Source organism: Cucurbita pepo, chromosome 5 (assembly GCF_057944985.1).
Source record: "Cucurbita pepo subsp. pepo isolate OVF chromosome 5, ASM5794498v1, whole genome shotgun sequence".
NCBI lineage: Eukaryota > Viridiplantae > Streptophyta > Magnoliopsida > Cucurbitales > Cucurbitaceae > Cucurbita > Cucurbita pepo.
This window is the reverse complement of record NC_141802.1, coordinates 4,275,641-4,294,884: the sequence shown is the minus strand read 5'-3', so window position 1 is coordinate 4,294,884 and position 19,244 is coordinate 4,275,641. Positions and strand designations below refer to the sequence as shown.

The 19,244-nt window shown below is 34.8% G+C and overlaps 2 protein-coding genes across 5 annotated transcripts; both read right to left on the bottom strand.

The window, feature by feature from the left end:
• Positions 1-669: 669 nt before the first annotated feature.
• Positions 670-13,263, bottom strand: ORC3 (origin recognition complex subunit 3). 4 transcript variants are annotated; one of them, XM_023678575.2, is made up of 18 exons: positions 13,103-13,263; positions 12,796-13,005; positions 12,492-12,666; positions 12,190-12,359; positions 11,959-12,089; positions 11,041-11,314; positions 10,827-10,904; positions 9,825-9,901; positions 9,654-9,744; positions 9,345-9,556; positions 7,947-8,016; positions 7,488-7,573; positions 5,789-5,875; positions 4,878-4,953; positions 2,983-3,110; positions 1,541-1,717; positions 1,022-1,195; positions 670-940 (listed from the first exon to the last, which is right to left on the bottom strand). In XM_023678575.2, the coding sequence occupies exons 1-17, from the start codon at positions 13,175-13,177 to the stop codon at positions 1,090-1,092; spliced, it is 2,223 nt and encodes a 740-aa protein (XP_023534343.1). In that variant the 5' UTR covers positions 13,178-13,263; the 3' UTR covers positions 670-940; positions 1,022-1,089. The 4 variants fall into 4 exon arrangements, with proteins under 4 accessions (XP_023534343.1, XP_023534344.1, XP_023534346.1 ...); XM_023678576.2 differs by having other exon boundaries at positions 5,789-5,872; XM_023678578.2 differs by having other exon boundaries at positions 9,825-9,892.
• A 1,240-nt stretch (positions 13,264-14,503) lies between these two features.
• LOC111795447 (replicase polyprotein 1ab protein) lies at positions 14,504-19,072 on the bottom strand. Its single transcript, XM_023677882.2, has 4 exons — positions 18,607-19,072; positions 18,188-18,241; positions 15,308-15,433; positions 14,504-15,037 (listed from the first exon to the last, which is right to left on the bottom strand). Exons 1-4 carry the CDS (start codon positions 18,982-18,984, stop codon positions 14,864-14,866), a joined length of 732 nt encoding a protein of 243 aa, XP_023533650.1. The 5' UTR covers positions 18,985-19,072; the 3' UTR covers positions 14,504-14,863.
• Between the last annotated feature and the right edge of the window lie 172 nt (positions 19,073-19,244).

The window sequence follows — 19,244 nt, the reverse complement described above, 5'->3', positions numbered from 1 at the left end:
AACTCTATTTTTCCACCGGAACTTTAAATGACTTAATTATAATTTTCAAATTAGGATTCGATTTTATTGGAAGTAACTAATTAGGTTTATGACAAAACCTAGAAATCCATCACTGATCCAATCTCTACAGAATAGACCTCAACAGAAAACTGAAGAGATTGTGTACAGTAGTTCCTTATATAAAATTATTGACTCTAGAGATATAATAATATGGAGAAGACTAAATTGTTTCAAGCACCGACAGAACCAGAAGCGTCCCTTGTTTCAAAGAGAGGAAGACGGGTTATTCACGTTTCATTTTATGGCCAGAGGTAAATTGAAAGCTAAGTAGTGGTAATTCTATTCTCGAAGGAGAAAATAGAGATATCTCCTACGTTACCTGTAATATGTGGAAGTATCGACGTAATTTCATAGTCATTTGATCTGAATGCTACATAAAGAACATAAGCCAGATAAAGGGACGAGAAGACCTTGGATGTAGATTACTAGCTCTTTTTCTTCGAAATTTTAGTCCTAATGCTATTATCTATTGAAATATTAGGATATTGCACATCAATATTACATCAACTTCTCCAAATGTTATTAATGAAAACTCCCTACCTTTTTTCATTAAAGACTAATAATTCAATTGAACTATTATAAACTTACAGCACATCGAAAATTAGTTCATGGTTCAAGAACCAAAATTACTTTAATTAGTATCCAAAAATGAAAATGTTTCAACCATTCTATGTAACAATTGACTGCTCTATTCCCTCTTGTACTCAAGGGCCTAACATAGCTTCACCCGCAAAGTTAGCTTGATCCTCTTCTCCAGACGTCTAAGATGAAAGAATTTTAAGAGAGCTGCAAACCATACCTTCTATCTTCGTGTTGGATTCGACCAACACTTCATTTTTTTTTTCTCGACGATACGTTTTTCGTATAGCCTTTTAGTAACCTGTTTCAGTCAATTTGAACACTTCAAAAGTTATGAAAATATCAATAAATTTTTAAAAAGATATGCATTACCATTAATCACCTTAGTTATAAATCTGAGGATTCTCATTCATTTTGTGTGCATCATTGAGCTTGAATTAATTGCAGTTCTTATAATCCAAAAGCCACTCTCTGCACATAATCAGGCCGTCTTTTGCTTGGCATCCGAAGCAACCCTGTAATCTGCAGTTCAGTAACAGCAGTACAAAACCTGGCTCTGTTGAAAAGGGGTTAAAGGGTTTCAAGGATATCTTAAAATGGATCCACGAAATATTTACAGCATCGACACCTCATAGAATATATAATCAAAACTATTTCTACAGATGCTTCTTGGACAAAACAAGAAACATGGAATGGTGTCACAATCTTTTCCTTTTTCCTAATTTTCAATATGCTAGAAGAGAACACCCAAAATATGGAGATGAAGCTTTAACTTGAAAAAAATGCACTCAGTAAGTATCAGAATTTAACGACAAACCGAAAAAACTCCATTCATAAACCAATTTTGCAGATCTAATTAGCATAGACTACAACTTCAGCATACAATAGTGTAAAAGGATACTGAATTGATGCATCACTTTTGTTTTCAAGGATAGGTTTATCTTTTTTTTTCTTTGGTGTAGAGCCTTGCTTCGTCCTGTGATTCCCTTTAGTACGAGGATGACTAACAACTGTCTTGAACGATTGGAACCAATCATGGAGATTGATGAGATCACCATGCTCTTGTGCTAGGTTGTACCTACATGAAAGTTGCATAAAAATCTTTAGACCACAGAAAAATTCTAACATACACCAGAAATGTTAGCCTTTTATCTTCCACAAATATATGTTAATGAATTAACTCCATATAGGTTACAAAGGTTACATGAAAGAAATGCCATAGAACAGGGAAGGATGGTCCCTTGAGTTACATATACAGACTCACAGGCTACCTGCTCTCTTGAGAGAGGGTACTTGCGATGACCCTTGGTAAGATGCCTCAACACCGTTTAATATTCGCATGATGCATTTAGAGTTTGATATCTACCAAATCAATTTGGAATTGGAGCAAAGCATGAATTCTCAATTATATTCATGGGGAAAGTGGAAGCTACTAATCTGGTTTTACGCTCTCAAAGAGAAATAAAAATACTACAAACCTAGTTATAAGCTCACTAACTCACCCAATAGTCAAGTTGTAAACCCACATTCCATTAGATTACAATAATCTAGGGGAATGTGACACGGTAAAGTTCTATTAATTCCTTAAATTTTCTAAAAGTGAGCAGGCGAAGTAATTTGTTGTGCTGGATGAAAAGCCGGAAGGGAAAAAACGTAAGCACTGAGAGGTTGGGGAGAAATCAATGATGGGAAAGTGCTTAATCGTTCTTGTACGAGTGTGTATTTAGACTTCTGGACCATGAGGATTTAAATGAAGGGATGTCCCTCCACGGTATACTTTTCCATCTTCATTAATGGCACACCCCACAGAAAGATTATGGCTAAAAGAGGCTTAAGACAAGGAGACCCCCTCTCCCCTTTTCCCTTCACTTTGATGGGAGATTATTTTATTAGGATGGCTCACTATTGTTGTGAAAGGAGAATTTTTTTTGGAGGGTTTCCTCTTCCCCCTCGCCTCAAGGTTGTAGTTTTGGGGCTTTTTGCATAATATACTTCTTTGTTTCTTATAAATATATACACACACACACACATATTCTTTTAGATTCTTCTTTCCACGTTTATTAGGTTTCTTACCTCACTCACTTTGTATATTTTCTACCGTTGGTTTTGTTCCATTCTTGTCAAGATCATCCCCTTTAATCTAGGACTGTTGTACTATGCGGAATCCACTAAATAGTTGAATGAAAATTCTTTCCCGGTAGAACAGAAAATATAAAAAGAATGAAAAAAGAGTACAAGTTCAAAGACCAAATTATGATTTAAAGGAATACTACATTATCAAATTATAGAGGTTGATAGTTTAAATATATGAAAAATTGTGATGCAAATGTCAGTTTTACTCACATAATGGTTGAATCGTGCGCACATGGTAAAAGACTATTTCTGTTCTCATTGCAACAAGTACATTTTATGATTTTCTGGAACTCCAGAAGATCCACTTGAATCCTTCTTCTTGGATCTCCAATCAAGGCCTAGGAATAAATAAATAAATAAATAAATAAATAAATAAATGGATGGAACCAAGATAACTTGCAGATAAAGTCAAAGAGCATGAACAGGGTGAGGTGTGCTTGACAACAGTCAATTCTGTTGGGAATAAGTATGCATGGTTGGTGCAAGCGGGCACATACTAACTTCGCTAATCCCCCAGGGTAAATTTTGCTACTTGTTCTAGACCTACATGTTTGATCTCCTACATTTTTCTATGAACAAAGATGAGATTGCAGAGAAATCAAGAAATTGCAACAATAATTAACTGGTTGCCCAATTGACTAATCCAAAGATAAAGGAGAGAAGAAATGCCAATAGCTGGTGCAACCCACCTAGGGTTCACTTCAACATCGCAGAGCCGACCTTCATGAACATAAAAGTCGCATATTTGGGTTGAAAAACCAATAAGGACCCCATTTTTGTAGTCTATTCAATGAATTTAGTCCTTCTGAGAATAATATCCAGATAATAAAATTGACTTTTCGGGACTGTTGGTCTTCCGCAAAGCATACGCCATTTTCTTTCGAATTAAAGGGGGTACCAATAAGTTCACCAAAAATTTGGAATTAAAGGAACTATTGGTCTTGGTATTGAATATAAAATTCCATGTACAGAAACTTAGTTTTTCATCTGGTTTGGTATTCAAAATTCTATGGACATTTACATTCAACAAGAGAGTTTTCCTGTAACTCCCTTGGCTCTTTTATAATTTAATCCAGATAAGTTGTCTCTTACATAAATATATCAGCCAGAATATAGATTCTTAAATCAAACCCAAAATGATAGAATGGGCTTCCTCCCCCCCTATTCCGAAAAGCTACTCACTTAAACTTCGACTGGACTGCAGAAAGTTGCACAAATTGGCAATATTTGTACTAAGATCTTACGAAGCTCAAAATCTTTAAGGAGCCTAAGTTCCACATTTGGTCTCTAAACTCGAAGCAAGATAAATACAACTGACATAAGAACCGAATTATGATGAGCGAATATCCCTTGGCTAATTTCCTTCTACCAATTCAACTCCAAGAACAAAAGCGTCCAAAAGCTCATTTTTAATGGACCAAACCCCCAAATCAAGGACAGAATAATGATTTTCAGACTTAACTATTTTATGTTCAACTTAAGTTCAGTCAACCAGTGTAATGGGTAACAATTCTAGAATAGATCCAATCCACTAAAAACCACCACTAGGAAACTACTACAGTTTGAGAGAAAAGATATGGGCAGGAAAAACAAATATAGCACTGTTAAATAAGGATGCAGCGATGAAATAAAGAACCTTAAACAGTTAAATCTCGTACTCTGACTTATGGCTGGCTGAAAGCATTAACTGACTTAAGACAAGTTCAAACTACTTCCTCTCACTTGTAACATATTATCAGTGTCATGATGAGTAATATTCAATTGGAACCCAAAATGCTCCATAATTGTTCTTCCTCGTTAAACATGTTCTGAAATCAAAAAGGCTATTATAATATTTGGTTTTATTAACTAGGGCATAATAATTGACAAATATCCTTGAGAACCTTTGCCACATTATTGACAGGATGCATTATAATAAAAGTAAACAAGAACAATTTCTAAACTAATGTGATTAAGCTACAACAATGCACAATGCATACTCCAATGGATTTCCTTAAAATCATCTCAATAGCTAGCAACAACTATTAGTAAAGGAGTACCATTTATACTTTCAAGTAATGATTAAAAAGCTTAAATTCATATTGAAGTGTCGTTGGCATGCTTACCAGCTGAAGTTTTCTGACATCTTTGAAGCAGATAAGTTCATGAAAAGGTACGGATTCAATGGGCCTCATATGTTCACTGGTTTATTTAAAAACAAAGAGCAATAAGTCACATTGCTTCATGTATCAAATAGAATATCAAAATATCACAAGACTAGGTGCTTTTCAAAGTTTCTTTAATCTATGATTTTTTCTCAATTAGTAAACTCTATTAATCTACTTGGATTGCTCTACCGAAAAAGACGCCAGTTGTGTGCCCCTCTGTTTCAATAAATATAAGCAATAATGCAATAATAATAATAAATAAATAAAGAATCTAACAGTTTACCGCAATTCCCAATGAAATTTTTATGGCCTAAAAGTTATTATATTGCTCCCATGTCTGATAAATAGAAAAAATAGACCCAGTTAAAAAAAAAAAAAAAAAAAGAAGAGAGAAATAAACCCCTCTAGCTACACATGAGACCTATGCAAAAGTATTTTGCAAGTGTATTGAACTATTTTCATTCATTTGACTAAATAGCAGGAAATATCGCCTCTCCAATGAATGTCACATTAGTATTGAACTATTTTAGGTTCTTCTCCTCTACGTATGCTTGGGTGGAAATTTGGGGGGAGATGTTCGAAAGGGCGAGGGTCTCATTGGGTTAGATGGGGTACTATCTCTTGATTGACATAAGACTTCTTAATGAGGTCCTTTTTGATGCTTGGAGAAAGTCTTCTTGTTGAAAAGGAGGATGAAATAACACCTCCTCTTGCCCTCTACTATTTTATTTGATAAACTGTTTTGTAGTTAGGTAAAGCCCATACCTTCATTTCTCAAATGATAACAAAATATGATAATAATCCTTTCTAATCTACATTGAGATATCATGAACCACAATAACAGCTGAAATGCAAACAAGTTTTATTACCTCACTAATGAACTAAGAAATGACTCAGCTTTCTCAATCATAGGCTTTGGATACTTTATAAATAAGTCCTTCTGGGATGCATGTCTTCTGCAAATGAAATAGTAAAATCCTGATATATTTAGTTTTCAAATGATGAAGATGATATAAACTGAGCAGGTTTCATATCTAACTAAATACGTTTTTTCCTTAAAAGATTCAAAGATTTTCATGAAGAAAAATGTATGTACAGAGAGAGGTCTAAAAAGCACAAGAAGAGGAAACTAGTCACCTCGAAGCTAGTTAAATGCTAACAGCACACATACCTCAAATTAGTTCAATGGAGCAAATGAGGAACGGCAACATGAATTCCAAAATAATAATTAAAGAAAAAAACCATGAATTGGATAAATGGAGTGTTTTCACCTCTTTCCTCCAAACTACGCAGGAAAACTCTTGAAAAAACCACTTCAATAAACTGGCAAGAACAATAAGGAATATCAAAGAAATAGAAGTTTGAGCATGGTGAATGATCATTTGTCCTAAAGGAATCGTTTTAACACAAATCCCATTTACAGAAAATCTCTTAATACTAAATGGACTTACGAGAGCAATGTAGGCTAGACAACTTAGATGCAGCCCACTGGAGAGCAGAGGCTAAAGTCATTTAATCTAAACTTGTCTTCTATGGGTTTTCTTTTTAACAGAAGCTCCATCGTCCACTTAAATAAAAATCTTTTTTATTGTGAAAGGAGACTCTAAAGAAGAAAGATCATCAAAACAAAGGACAAAATCTCCTCTATTTCTATATGTGATCACAATGGATGCTGGAATAAAAACACTAGAGCAATGCCTTATCGGCTATAAAAGGATTGATGACCAACGGCCCCTAAAGATGTTTTTCCAATGTTTCATTAAAATCCTTTCATTTACAAAGAGCAAACAACCACTAAACTACTTATAAATCAATCAAAATTTTGAAGACTACCTCTTTTGCCTTTCTAACCTAAACACTACAACCTTCTTCTTTTTTTATCTAACAATGCTGAGTTGAAAGATCTAGAGACATAGAATAAGGCAAAAATTCCTTTACAATACCATTTGTAACGACCCATGTCTAGGATTTGGAATCCGGATTTGGTACCTGATAGCCCCGACATTCTCTTGCATCTATTACAACATTGTCACGTTATCTACTCCTTGCTTCTTAAGAGTGAAGACTATCCCCACAGATAAACATGAGTTCTTCCAATATGTTTTGTCCTCGCTCGTATGCATCCCAAGAAAATTCCTAGGAGGTCACCCAACATGAATTGCTCCACGTAAAGCACACTTAGCCTTAGAGTTCCTATGATTGAGACAACAAAAAGGAAGGTGTACCTTGTTCGTATAGGTAGTAACTTCCATTTCCTTTAAGTCTTTTCTAGTCATCTTATCCTCAGGATTGCTTTCATTTCGATATGGTCTCGGTTTATTCATGTACCCCTCTTTTACTCAAGTGTCACATTTGTAAAAGGCCAAACAAGTGAAACCAATACTAATTGGTGAAGAAACAACTTTACAGGAGTTCAAATACATAACCTCTTGCTCTGATGCGAACTCACTAATCAATCAAAAGGTTAAGTTGATGGATTATGGTAAATTTTATACATTAGCACTTTTAACACCTGAAGTAGAATATCTCATATTTAAACAATATTGAACATATAGAGTAGAATAATACTTGGATACATCTGCAATGGCTTTTTCTGAACTCTTCCCATCTCCAAGCTTGAAAGCCAACAGCAAGTCTTTCACTTTTTCATGGATCTAAGACAAGCAAATATGTGAAACATGACTAATGCATAATGGGATAAAGATAATTCCTAATAAAACAAAATGAGAAGACCAGCAAACAATAGACACCGAACAAAATAAAAAATCAAACTTTTTTTTTTCTTTTATAAGAAACAAATATATATTTATCAAAAGAGAAACAGTCTAAGGACAAAGGGGCGTGGTGCCCCCTCCCTCAATGTTCATTGCCATAATGTATACACCATAGTTGTAATGTATCAGGCCAAAAACACTATGTTCATTACCATAATGAAAGTGAAAATACACCCTAGTTGTAATGTATACAAATGGATAATATTCCAAGTGGATGTCATAGCTTCTAACAGTCTTCTTAGAATAACCATACCTCAGGAACACAGCCAGTAATCTTTTCCCAACTCACTAGCAACTGATGAAGAAGCTCAGCAGGAAGATCCCTAATAGCTCAAAGTTTAGATTCATAACAGAGAACAAATATCTAGCTACTGGAATGGAAAATTATCTTTAACAAATCAACAATAGAGCATGTCTCATAATGTATATGAAAAATAAAATCTCATTTAGATGTATTGACTAACGTATGATTTATGAAAACTCTTACTATGGACATCAGGAATGTTCAATAGCAAACTGCATATTTTGGAGTACCTTGGGTAGTCAAAAAGAACAAAAATAATATCTCACAGGAGGATACTTTTGGTGGAAAAAGATAAAAGACGGTTGTTTCAGAAGTGTGTTTTCCCAACAATGATACAAGTTTCATGATTGGAGTGCGATTACAGTTTATCCTCTTTAAATGCCAATCTGGGGAGCTTTCTGTCATCTCCTTATGATTGTCGTTTTGTATTTTCTTTCCCTTCGATTGGTATCCTCTAAAGGATATCTTTTATAATATTTCATAAATCCAATAAAAATATTTGTTTCCTTTTTTAAAAAAATAGAAAAGAAAAAACTTTAGAATTGCATTATTTCGCATGTTTATGGACCGACTGCAATCAAAAGAATTTTGAAGATTTAAACTAAGTGTGGAAATAGTAACCATGTTAGTAGCAAGAAATGAAAATATTTTGCTTAACCTCATTTTCCATTTTTTTTTTTTTTTTTTTCATAAGAAATTCTTTCATTAAGAAAGATGAAGGAATATAAAAGAACATACAAAAAAAGAGTCCAAACCAATGAAAAGGGCCTCCATTCCAAAAGAATAACGCTGAACAGATAATTTTCCAAAAACCTTGGAGGAAAACACTCACGAGGTGTTAAACCTAATATACTTTAACATCCCATGAACACTCAATCCCTCAAAAAAATCCTACAATTTCTCTCAAGCCAAATACTCAACCTTGCAAAAAAGCAAGCCTGCAAAAATACTCTCCCCCTATCCCTATAAGGGGGGAACACGAACTCCTCTATCATTGAACAACAATTCCTGTTACTAGCAAAAGAAACCCTGAAGGATTCTGAAAAACAAACCTGAATCAACTGTGCATATAACAACTCAATGAAAAACAATCCAGATTTTCCATTTCATTCATTAGTGCATTCGCCTTTCAAAATGTTTTCTTGAGAAGACTTATTGCGGCTTCTAGCTTTTTGTCACAAATCACATTTCCAATATTAATGCAAGTCCTGTTTATGTCTTTTAGAAGAGGAATAAAAAAAATTTGGGGAAAAGTACATGGCAATGTTAAAGCTTAAGTATGTAGTTATGTATTCCCTAGGATGAACAACTGCAATATATCACGCTACTGTAAACTTTATGACCTACCTCACTTTTCGAATTGCTTGATAAATATACCCATCCTTGCGAGATGAGAATTGATATTGTAGCTCACAACTACTTGAAAACGACATCCCCTTTCCTTGCTGCAATCTACTTGAATTTTCAGAAGTTATTGGTTTGAAAAGTTGTGGATCGAGTGCCTCACAAAGTAAGTCAAGCAATTGAACTTTGCCATACTTCCCAACTTGATAAAGACACTGCAAAGGATAGATATTGAGAGTCGAATTCCATGAAAGGGAAAATGTTCCATTACAAAAAAAGAAAAAAAAGAAAGACTAATGAAGTTATGGGCACCTGGACAACAGCACTCCAGCCCTTCTGCCATCTCTCTAATTCTGACAATACATTACCAAGATTATTACCAGTTCCTTCCACCAATGGGTACCTAAAAATGTTGTGTCAACAATATACTATAAATAAATCGTTCACAAAATTACATGAAGTTTCTGGGCTTTTCATGAATACCTTGAATCAGACAGGAAATCTGAAGCGTGCTTGGATAGAACTTCTAGGAAAAGAGCACGGTTCCCATCCTGAAAACCCTTTGGTAAAAATTAATCATATTGCACGTACGTGATAAAGAAAAACATGACTGACAAATGCACTAACTGATGCTACTTTAAGTAGCATGCAAAAAATAGGTCTATGGAGGGAGTGCATTTCCAAAGTATTCAGGTTGTTTATGCATTTAATTTGAAGTACATACAATTCGAGTCAGAATACTATCAGGAAAAAATAGAAGAGACAGAGGTTAATGGTGATCTTTTTTTTTTTTTTTTTTTATAAATACCTTGCATAGAGGAGAAATCGTTTCTGGCTTTCGTTAGATTTCTTTGACAATTTTAGAGAGTTTCCTTTATTCTCTTTATTCAAGTAGGCCGTGACCTCCTGTTCCTTTTCTATATTGGATGTTTTTACACGATTAATGGAAATACAGACCATTATAATTACAGAAAGCCTAACTTACAAATAATTGCTTTTTTAGAAGAAAAGACAAACATTTAATTCATTTACTGAAAAGTCACAAACTCCAAGTCATAGTTTACAAAAAGGCAACTTAACTGATCCATCACATTTTAAAATTATTTCCTTTTCACTAACAAAATCAATTATTAGTTTCTAGCCATTCCAAGTCACAGTTTTGATTACTCGACCAAAAAAAAAAAAAAGAAACTTTTGCTTTGAACGTGTGACCACTTGGTAACAGAACAATGTTCAACGTAGCAGTTAACTAAAACACCTACGACAGTTACAGTTTAACAATAATTATAACTTCCACATTTCATAAAAAAAATCTATTTCCAAAATATCAAAACAATCCATCAGGAAATAAAATAAATTCAAATAAAAGGTAACTAAGACACTTCATAAACTAGTAAATTCCAAATAAGAACCGCAAACTAATTATTGTACGAGTATAAATTTATTATACAACGAGAAGTTAAAAGAGTAATAACTAAAGGCTACCTTATTCTCTTCTTCGACAATCGATCTCACAAGCATAAAGCTCAAGGGTTCCATGGAGAAGTGTTGGACACATGCAATCTGCAAATTCCTCGTCAAACTAGACATTAGGAGAAGCCTAATCATAATACAAAACAACATGGGAGAGAATGCCGCATATAACAAACAACAACTCAATGTCAGTTCATTAAGTTTCGCGTAAAATTGAAGTACCAACCTTCATGGCTCTTATAAAGGATGTTAAAGTACCATCCTGATTTAAGAAGTACTTCCTCAGAAAGATGGCGACCTTGTGACCAATGCTGAACATACAACAATGCCTCAGAAGAACAGCCTCAACAACTGCTTCCATCCTCTCAGTCGGTGATCCTAATACAAACTTGCTAGGGCACAACTGCTGTAGTGCATTTGAACGAAGCACATTTGAAGGAGCATCAATTGTTGTAGCAACTCCCATGATTAAAATAATCGGAATCTTGACAATCCATTCGCTGACGTACGAAAACCATGAATGTACAAAATGAGAGCTTGAAAATAATATATACAAATTGCACACTCAAAAGGCAATAACTTCATGTCATAACAACAGAATGAATGAAATCAAACAACAAACACATCAGCAGCTGGAGACCTTTTGGTAATTCCTAGTTTCTTAGGGTTGGGTGGTCCATCTCCCTCCACTCAACTTGTTGACTTTTCCTTTCAACTTAAAAATAGTCATTTTAGATGGGACCTTTAGCTTTCAAGTCCTCGTCCAGAAAAATCCAGAAGTGCTAAACATGTTACCCCTTTTGCATAAAAAGCATATCTACGGTTAAGGTGACATGAGTGAATCTCCTAGTCCAAGACATTAGTGTTTTATCCTTTTGATTACTTTATAAATCTTTAATATGGAAATTTCATTATCATTTTTCCTGTTGGAAGATTGTAAATCACTTTAAATTACTTTAGATTTTAAGATACATAATTAAGATGCAAACTTTCATATATTAAAAAGAGAGAACATTCCTTTTATAAATGAAAAATAGGTGACATAAAATCGTCCCATAAAGCATAAAGAGTCGTACATAAGTATAACACAAACATAGTAAGAAGTGAAATGGAAATTGGATAGAAGTATGGCTCTTTGAAGTACCTCAACATAATGATGAAATCAGATAAAACTGAACCACAACATCGTTCTATGTCTTCAACAATCACAACTACTGGGTTTTCATAGTACCCTTGTTCTCTGTACCATGATGCTAGGACGAACATGTCAGCAGACTGCTCAAATTCCACAAATGAGAGCAAGTTCATAAAGTTGTTTAATTAAAGAATCCGACATTGTTTGGAATATTCACTCTAAAAAACACACGGTACTTACATCAACAGTAACCTTCAACAACTGTCTCAGTAAACTTTTGATGCAGCCGTCTATGCTACTCTTGGCAGATAATTCTTGAGAAGAGAGACTTGCCACATGGCATCTATGAGATTTTAAATGAGAGCCAAGCTCTTCAAATGTCAGTAAATCATCCACAACTTCCATATTCTCTGCAAATTAATCAAGATCCCTTGTTCAACAGTAAAACATAAGGAAATGTACAAAGAGTTCTCAAATGTCCTTTAATTGCAAAATGGTTAGAGTTCGTACATCAAATTGAAACTTTGGAATCGGAAACTTACTAGTGAGAACCAACCCTGTGAACAATATTTTACAATCAGCACGAGTTAAAATAGGAAAAGGCCGAGAAGCTGAAGATGAACTAGGAGTCCCAGATGAACGAATAGCATCAAAGGCCTTATAAACCCAGCGACATATATCATCAAACACTTTAACATTAGTATCCCTCAAAACATCCTGCAAGGGCATAGCCCAACAACTTCTTCAGACACTACTAGAACAAGCAGTTAGAAGACAAATAGTAGCATTTGTAGGCAACCATGAGCATCAACTAAGTGGATAAACAGTGAAATCAAAACGATTGACCTTAATGGTGGTTTCCATTCTCGACCATACAAGCTCGAAAGCTTCCATTCGCAGATGTTCAAGAGTAGAATCGTCACGTCCTTCCGTCTCAGGATTCTCGATTCCATTGGGACCAGATGGAGAGAGTTTAGCCTTCTTCCTTAGTTTTCCACATGGATTTGTTTTTCTCGAATTTTTCCGAGATGATGATTTATGAAGAACATAGAACGGCTGTCAACAGATGAACCAAAATCAGTTCCAATTTCTTCAATCTGATTCACACAATTTCTGTAACAGGACATAAAATTTCAAGAACAAACAAGCAAACCTCGAAATTGGTTTCGATGTTCTCGACTGTTGACGGAAGTGGGAACTCAACTAGAGGTGCAGCCGCAGGCGCCATTTCTGCGTCTCTCTCAATGGCTTGAGGGCTATTTGCCAGACCGTCTTGGCGGGAAACTACGTAGGCTACTTCTCCTTTAACTCTTGTGTATTTTGATTCCTTTTAATTGAATATTGTATGAATAGCCCAGTTTTATTTTGTCCGGTTGCGTTATTTAATTAATTATAATATTATTCTATAATGTACAGGACCTTCGTACCGTTAGATGAACACGACTCTCCACAATTATATCATATTCTCCACTTTGAGCATAAGTCCTCGTGGCTTTGCTTTGAGTTTCTCCAAATGGTCTCGTAACAATGGAGTTAGTATTCCTCACTTGTAACCTCATGATCATTCCCGAGACTTTCATCATCCAACACACAAGGATTTGCACGTTAGTGTAATGATTCTCATAATTATCTCTCCGCTTATATCATTTTCTAAATATATCATAGTAAATTATATTTTATTTGCCTTTAATCTTTAAAAAAAAAAAATAATAATAATAATTTTTTTTTTGGATAATTAAAAAGATTGGATATATTATTAAAATAAATAAAATAATAATATTTTATTGGTGGTTAATTCGATTAGATATTAAAAATAAGATAAGTAAATGGAGAATAGAGAACAAAGATTTTAGAAGGGATTATTCATCTTCGATGCTTCCTGTATCAAAATAATAAAATAATTAATAATTCATCCCGTTCATCAAACAAAGATCCCTATTATTGGTTTCAAATTTTCCGTACCTTCAAATCAACCTTTCATACAAAAAAAATTAAGGAAAATTACACAAAAACTCAAGTCTAATTACTCCCAAATCATCACAATCAAGTTTAAAAGTCAAACCAATAACTCTTCTTCTAAGAGCTATCAATTAGAAGCATGCTTCTTTGACAATCTGCCAATATTGCTATTTGCCTCATAAGATCAAAACCTTTGAGGCCAATTTGGTGTCAACCTCTATGCATAGTATGCATGTTCTTCCATCTAGCAACGCAGGGCATCAAGATACTGTATCAACTCCTAAACTATCATACTCTGTTACAAAGGTCCCTCAATTCATGCATGCTTCAACAAGTCCATCTATATCACCAAATTTGATCCTGTAACCTTTCGAACACACTTATAAACTCGGCTGTATCATCAAACTTGACCTACTCTAAGTTCATAACCCTCTTTCACATTAACGCAAATTTCAAGCCATTACAATCATAGACCATTTTAATAAATGGTTAAAATTCCATACTTCTATGACGATTTTCACACCTATAATCAGGAGAGAACAAATATTTTAATTGATTCAATCTACAACGTGCAGCTCTTACTGGGCAAGAATCATAATTGAACATGAACTACTTGAAAATTGAAACACCAAAAATGTTTCACTGCCTCAGTGTCGCTTTAGCAACATTTGTTATAAGTTTGAAATAAACAAATCGCAAAGAAAGACCATTTCTATAGCTATAAGAGAGGATAACGTATTTCAAGTACCTTTACATGGACTTCCCATTTATGCACCACCATATGTATTGATACTACAAACAAATGCTGCCAAACTACATCAGTAACTATCCAGGGAGAAGAGAACACGGATACTGTCGTACTTGATCACACAACCTCGACATCTTCAATCTATGGTCCTTGGCAACTCTTTTTTCGTTTTGTGTCGACATGGAATCACCATCCCTTCCAACCTCGTCATTTCTCCTCAAACTCGACATCAATGACATTGGGTTGTGACTTCGAACCAGAACCACCTTTTCTGTTTTCTCCTTGACCTTTAGGCTGCCACACTATGTTTCCACAGCCCGTGCAAGAAATAATTTGGTTCTTGTACCCAGCAAACTCCCTATTACAGGCCGGACATGTACCCTGAAAAGTTATTTAAACATCATTTAGGTAAAATAAATACAACAAAGAACAATTAGATTACGAATGTAGTCCTAAACATGTAACGTATCATCAATTTTAGTAATTTTTAAAAGGTATGTCAGGTGGCTTCTTTAGCAAGATTAATTTCAAGCGTTTGCACATGTTGAACAATAACCAGCAAAATAGTCGCAGAAAGTTGATAAGGTAATAATAATTGCAGAATACACAATCTCACGCATACGGCAGTAAAGGATGAGCATAGAAAAATACCTTTATTATGAGGCTATTGGCAAAAGTCCCAATGAGCAGCGGACCAGCAAATGGTAGTATCCATGTTGCAAATATTAAGACTCGGAAAAGCCATCCAGACAGTGCAAACCAAAGGAAGAATATTGTCTACAGGAAAATGAAAAGGTGAATTGACGACATGACACAGGAAATGTATCTCAAATGCTCTTTGAAGATTATGTTTAGAAATTTGGAGATCATGTCGGCAAAAGTCCCAATGAGCAACGGACCAGAAAATGTATTCACCTTGATTAGAAATTTCTAATATGTTTAAAGATTCAACCTTGATTAGAAATTTGAAGATCATAAGATAAAAGTATCTCAAATGCTCCAACCTCAAATTCTTTAAGACTTCATCGGCATTTCCTAAGATAGCTAGTTATGAATTTTTGTATTATTCTATTTTCTTTTCATTATAGTCAATTAGAGAGCTTTTCGCACTTTCTTCGGTTGTTCTATAATCAGTTAGTCTTCCCTCCTTTCTAAATCATTCCATGTTAAATCACTAAAGAAATCTCTAAACAAAATCTATCAATTCAATCATCAAACTGATAAGAAGGGTATAAATGCTAATTATACTCAAATCGATAATACTTTTACCAACATTACGTAACTTCTTGGGATTTGCATGTATAGTATTGATCAGAGTAGATTACAAGTAAATACCAAACCATATACAACACAACTTGCCATATTGTGGACTTAAGGGAATGGACACTCCTCACTTGTCCAACCAATGATCTTGAAGAGTGACATATTAACTATTTCAACCACAAAAGCACTTTTTTTTTAAAAGAAGAGAAACAAATTTTATTGATGAATTAAGGACAAGAGCTTAGTGGGCTCCTAAACCACTGAGTACCAACATAAGTACTTACGCTAAGATGAACAATCTACACTTCAACCAACTATATCAACTTACCCTTGTATGCAAGCCCTTCAAACAATCAAACATATTCACAATTCTTTTAGCATATTGAATGAAGCCCCCATAATTTTCACCTATTGCTGCCACACTGTCCTTTCTCTAAAACATCAAAGGTAATCCAAAAAGCTTTATCCAACCCCCATAATGTGGATTTCCATCTTTCAAACTTAAGGAAACCCCCACAAAAATTCAGCCTTTCTTCAACAAAGTTCTTCAGAGTTCTTGACAATCCCTTAAAGCGCATGCAAATCTCAAAAAATGGATTGAGCATACGATCTTCATAAATTGTCTTCCTCAGGGCTTCCAAGAAGACAATCTAATCCTAGTGGAACTTACAACACCTATGGAATTTTCCCAATCAATTTGAGCGAACTCAAAATTCTTCTTCCCCCTCATTTTTCCTTTTAAACTCAGCCAATTCCTGTACTTTGCATTCTTCCTTTCTCCATTGAATTTTTCTCCCTCCAAAATGAAATTCTCCCCCTTCAAATCCATTCTTTCCCTGGATTTCTTCCCTTCCCTTGCTAAAATCTCATTCTGATATTAGCTCGAACCTTATACCAATTAATAATTGTGCAAGAGAATTTTCCACCTTATTTTCCCCTCTTGCAACCAAGTTCTTCCACCCAAGAAAAAACTATCTAATTCTTCCTATCTAACGCCTCAACGTATGAGGTTACCCAACAATGCCCAAAAATACGATCAAACCACCTTCGTTAACCCCAGGTGGAACCAAGATATATCTCCAGACACATTAATTGGTAAAAGCCGTAACTACCACATACTCCATTATGATTTGAGAATTTCTCCACCCAAAAAGTTCCTTCAACAAAACTTCCTTGAAGAACTTGATGTTCAATGGACGTTGAAGAAGTTTCAAAAGTCTTTGTTCCAACCAAAGAAAATACTCCAAATAAAATCTAATGTAAAAAAGTTACCCAAAAAAATCAAAATCTAATATTGAAAAGAAGAAATTTTTTTTCTTCTTTCTTCTAACTTAATCAAGAACCCATGAAATATCAACTAGACTGATACAAAAAGACTTGTTTCCTACAGCTAGTAAAATCCATGGTACTCATAAGATAAAAGTTCATTTTCAAACGGGAGAAGACCCACCATTTTCTAGGTAGTCAGATTTTAGTAAATGTATTTAGCTTCTAATAACTAGAGAACCATGTGTCGACAAACTTAAAAACAAATTTAGAAATTCAACCTTGATTAAAAATTTGAAGAGAGAGCCACAAAAGAACAATCTCAAATGCTCCAACGTCTGAAATCATCTTGATACTTGGGAAGAAGAAATTACTCATGCTTTTAAAGCCACTTATTTGGAAGATTTGTAATTTAAAGAATCTGGTAAGAAGGTGAAGAATCTTATTTGTGACTGCATCTCTTTGGATAACTAATTCTAGATCTTTGAAATTATCCAGTAAATTGGGGAACATTTTGTAATCTCCTCAATTTCTCTTTTGGTGGATACTGGATTCCTAGTACTCCCTCTTTCGAACATCTTCTATGTTAATAGTTAACATAAAGCATTTATAGTACTGCTAAGAGTTGATTATAAGTAATTCTTAAGACGTAGACAATAAAGCTTGACATATGCCTGACCTAAGGTACAGGATAGATCCCCCATTTAGCTACTGTAACATAAAACAAATAAAAGAAAACTAATTATAAGAACTAGGATAGTGAAAGTATTGTGAGTAGGAGAATTTTGCATATTCTTTTTAAACTATGACTTTCAAGTTACTCGTTTTCGTTGATCTTCAAGAAAATTTCTACACTGGGCATTGTTCTTTTCTTTAAAATATCAAGTGAAGAGACGTCATATTATTGCCACTCTAAGAACAAACTAAACAGAGACCACAAGTGACACCAGTAATCTAACTGACAAGAACACTATCTAAAATAAAAGCTATACTTATGCGTACCACAAAACCTTTTCCTAATGGCGTGTCCATAAATTCATTAAGTTGCCTCCGATACTGCACAGATCAAGGGAAATAAGAGTGAGTAATAAAGAATGGCACTGACATTATAAAACAAAGCAGATAAGAAAACAACAAAATTCAATAGAAATTTTAAAGATAAGACACCCGACATTAAGACATTCAAGGATAAGAAAACGCTATGATTTTCATTCTACTTTAGTGGAAACTGGTAAATTATAAGTATCAATGCAGCAGGCATTGAAACTCGGACTGACTGCTAATCTTATAGAGCATTAATTAAGATCGAATCCGTCAGACAACTTCAAAATTTCACTTCCACAATAGATATCAATTAAGCAGGCCCTATCTACACACACTCATTTCACAAGCACGAATACCAATCAATCCAATGTACAAACCCTTGGCCAATTTCTGCTAAAATCCAATGTAAAATTACGCCAACGCAATCCAATTCCAAACTCCCTATCAATCTCGCGCGCCCGGTCAGCCGCCGATTGGGCAACAGAACTAACACGGCGCGATACAGAATAACGCCTGTCGAGTCGCTCCGCAGTTTTCCTCGCCTCGAACACGAATTTTTCGAAGCCGTCGTTGGCGCCACGCCATACTTTGTCCCAGGTCTCGCCAAAACCATCGTTGTTGCCACCGCCGCGACGGTAGGCCTGAACGAAGCCAACACTTCTCCGCAAAGGGATTACTAAGGGCCTCGTCCTCGTCAGTCTCAGAGGAGCTCGAAGCGTTGGCTGCCATGGCGGCAGAGTTGTTGAAGCTATCATCCCAAGTTGTAATTGCTGGCGCTTGGATTTTCGCTTCCTCTACTACCAATTATAGCTTGCGCGAAAAAAAAAGGTCTCTACCGTTGAGGCAGGCTCGCGCTGCGGTCAGAAATGTTTTTATTTTTTAATTTTATTTTAAATATTAAAAATAAACTTAAATCACCTTTTATTTTGAGAAATTACATTTTTGTTCATCCAATGCATTTTTTTTTATCTTAGTTTAATAAATATTTATATATATATTTATTAATGTTATTCTA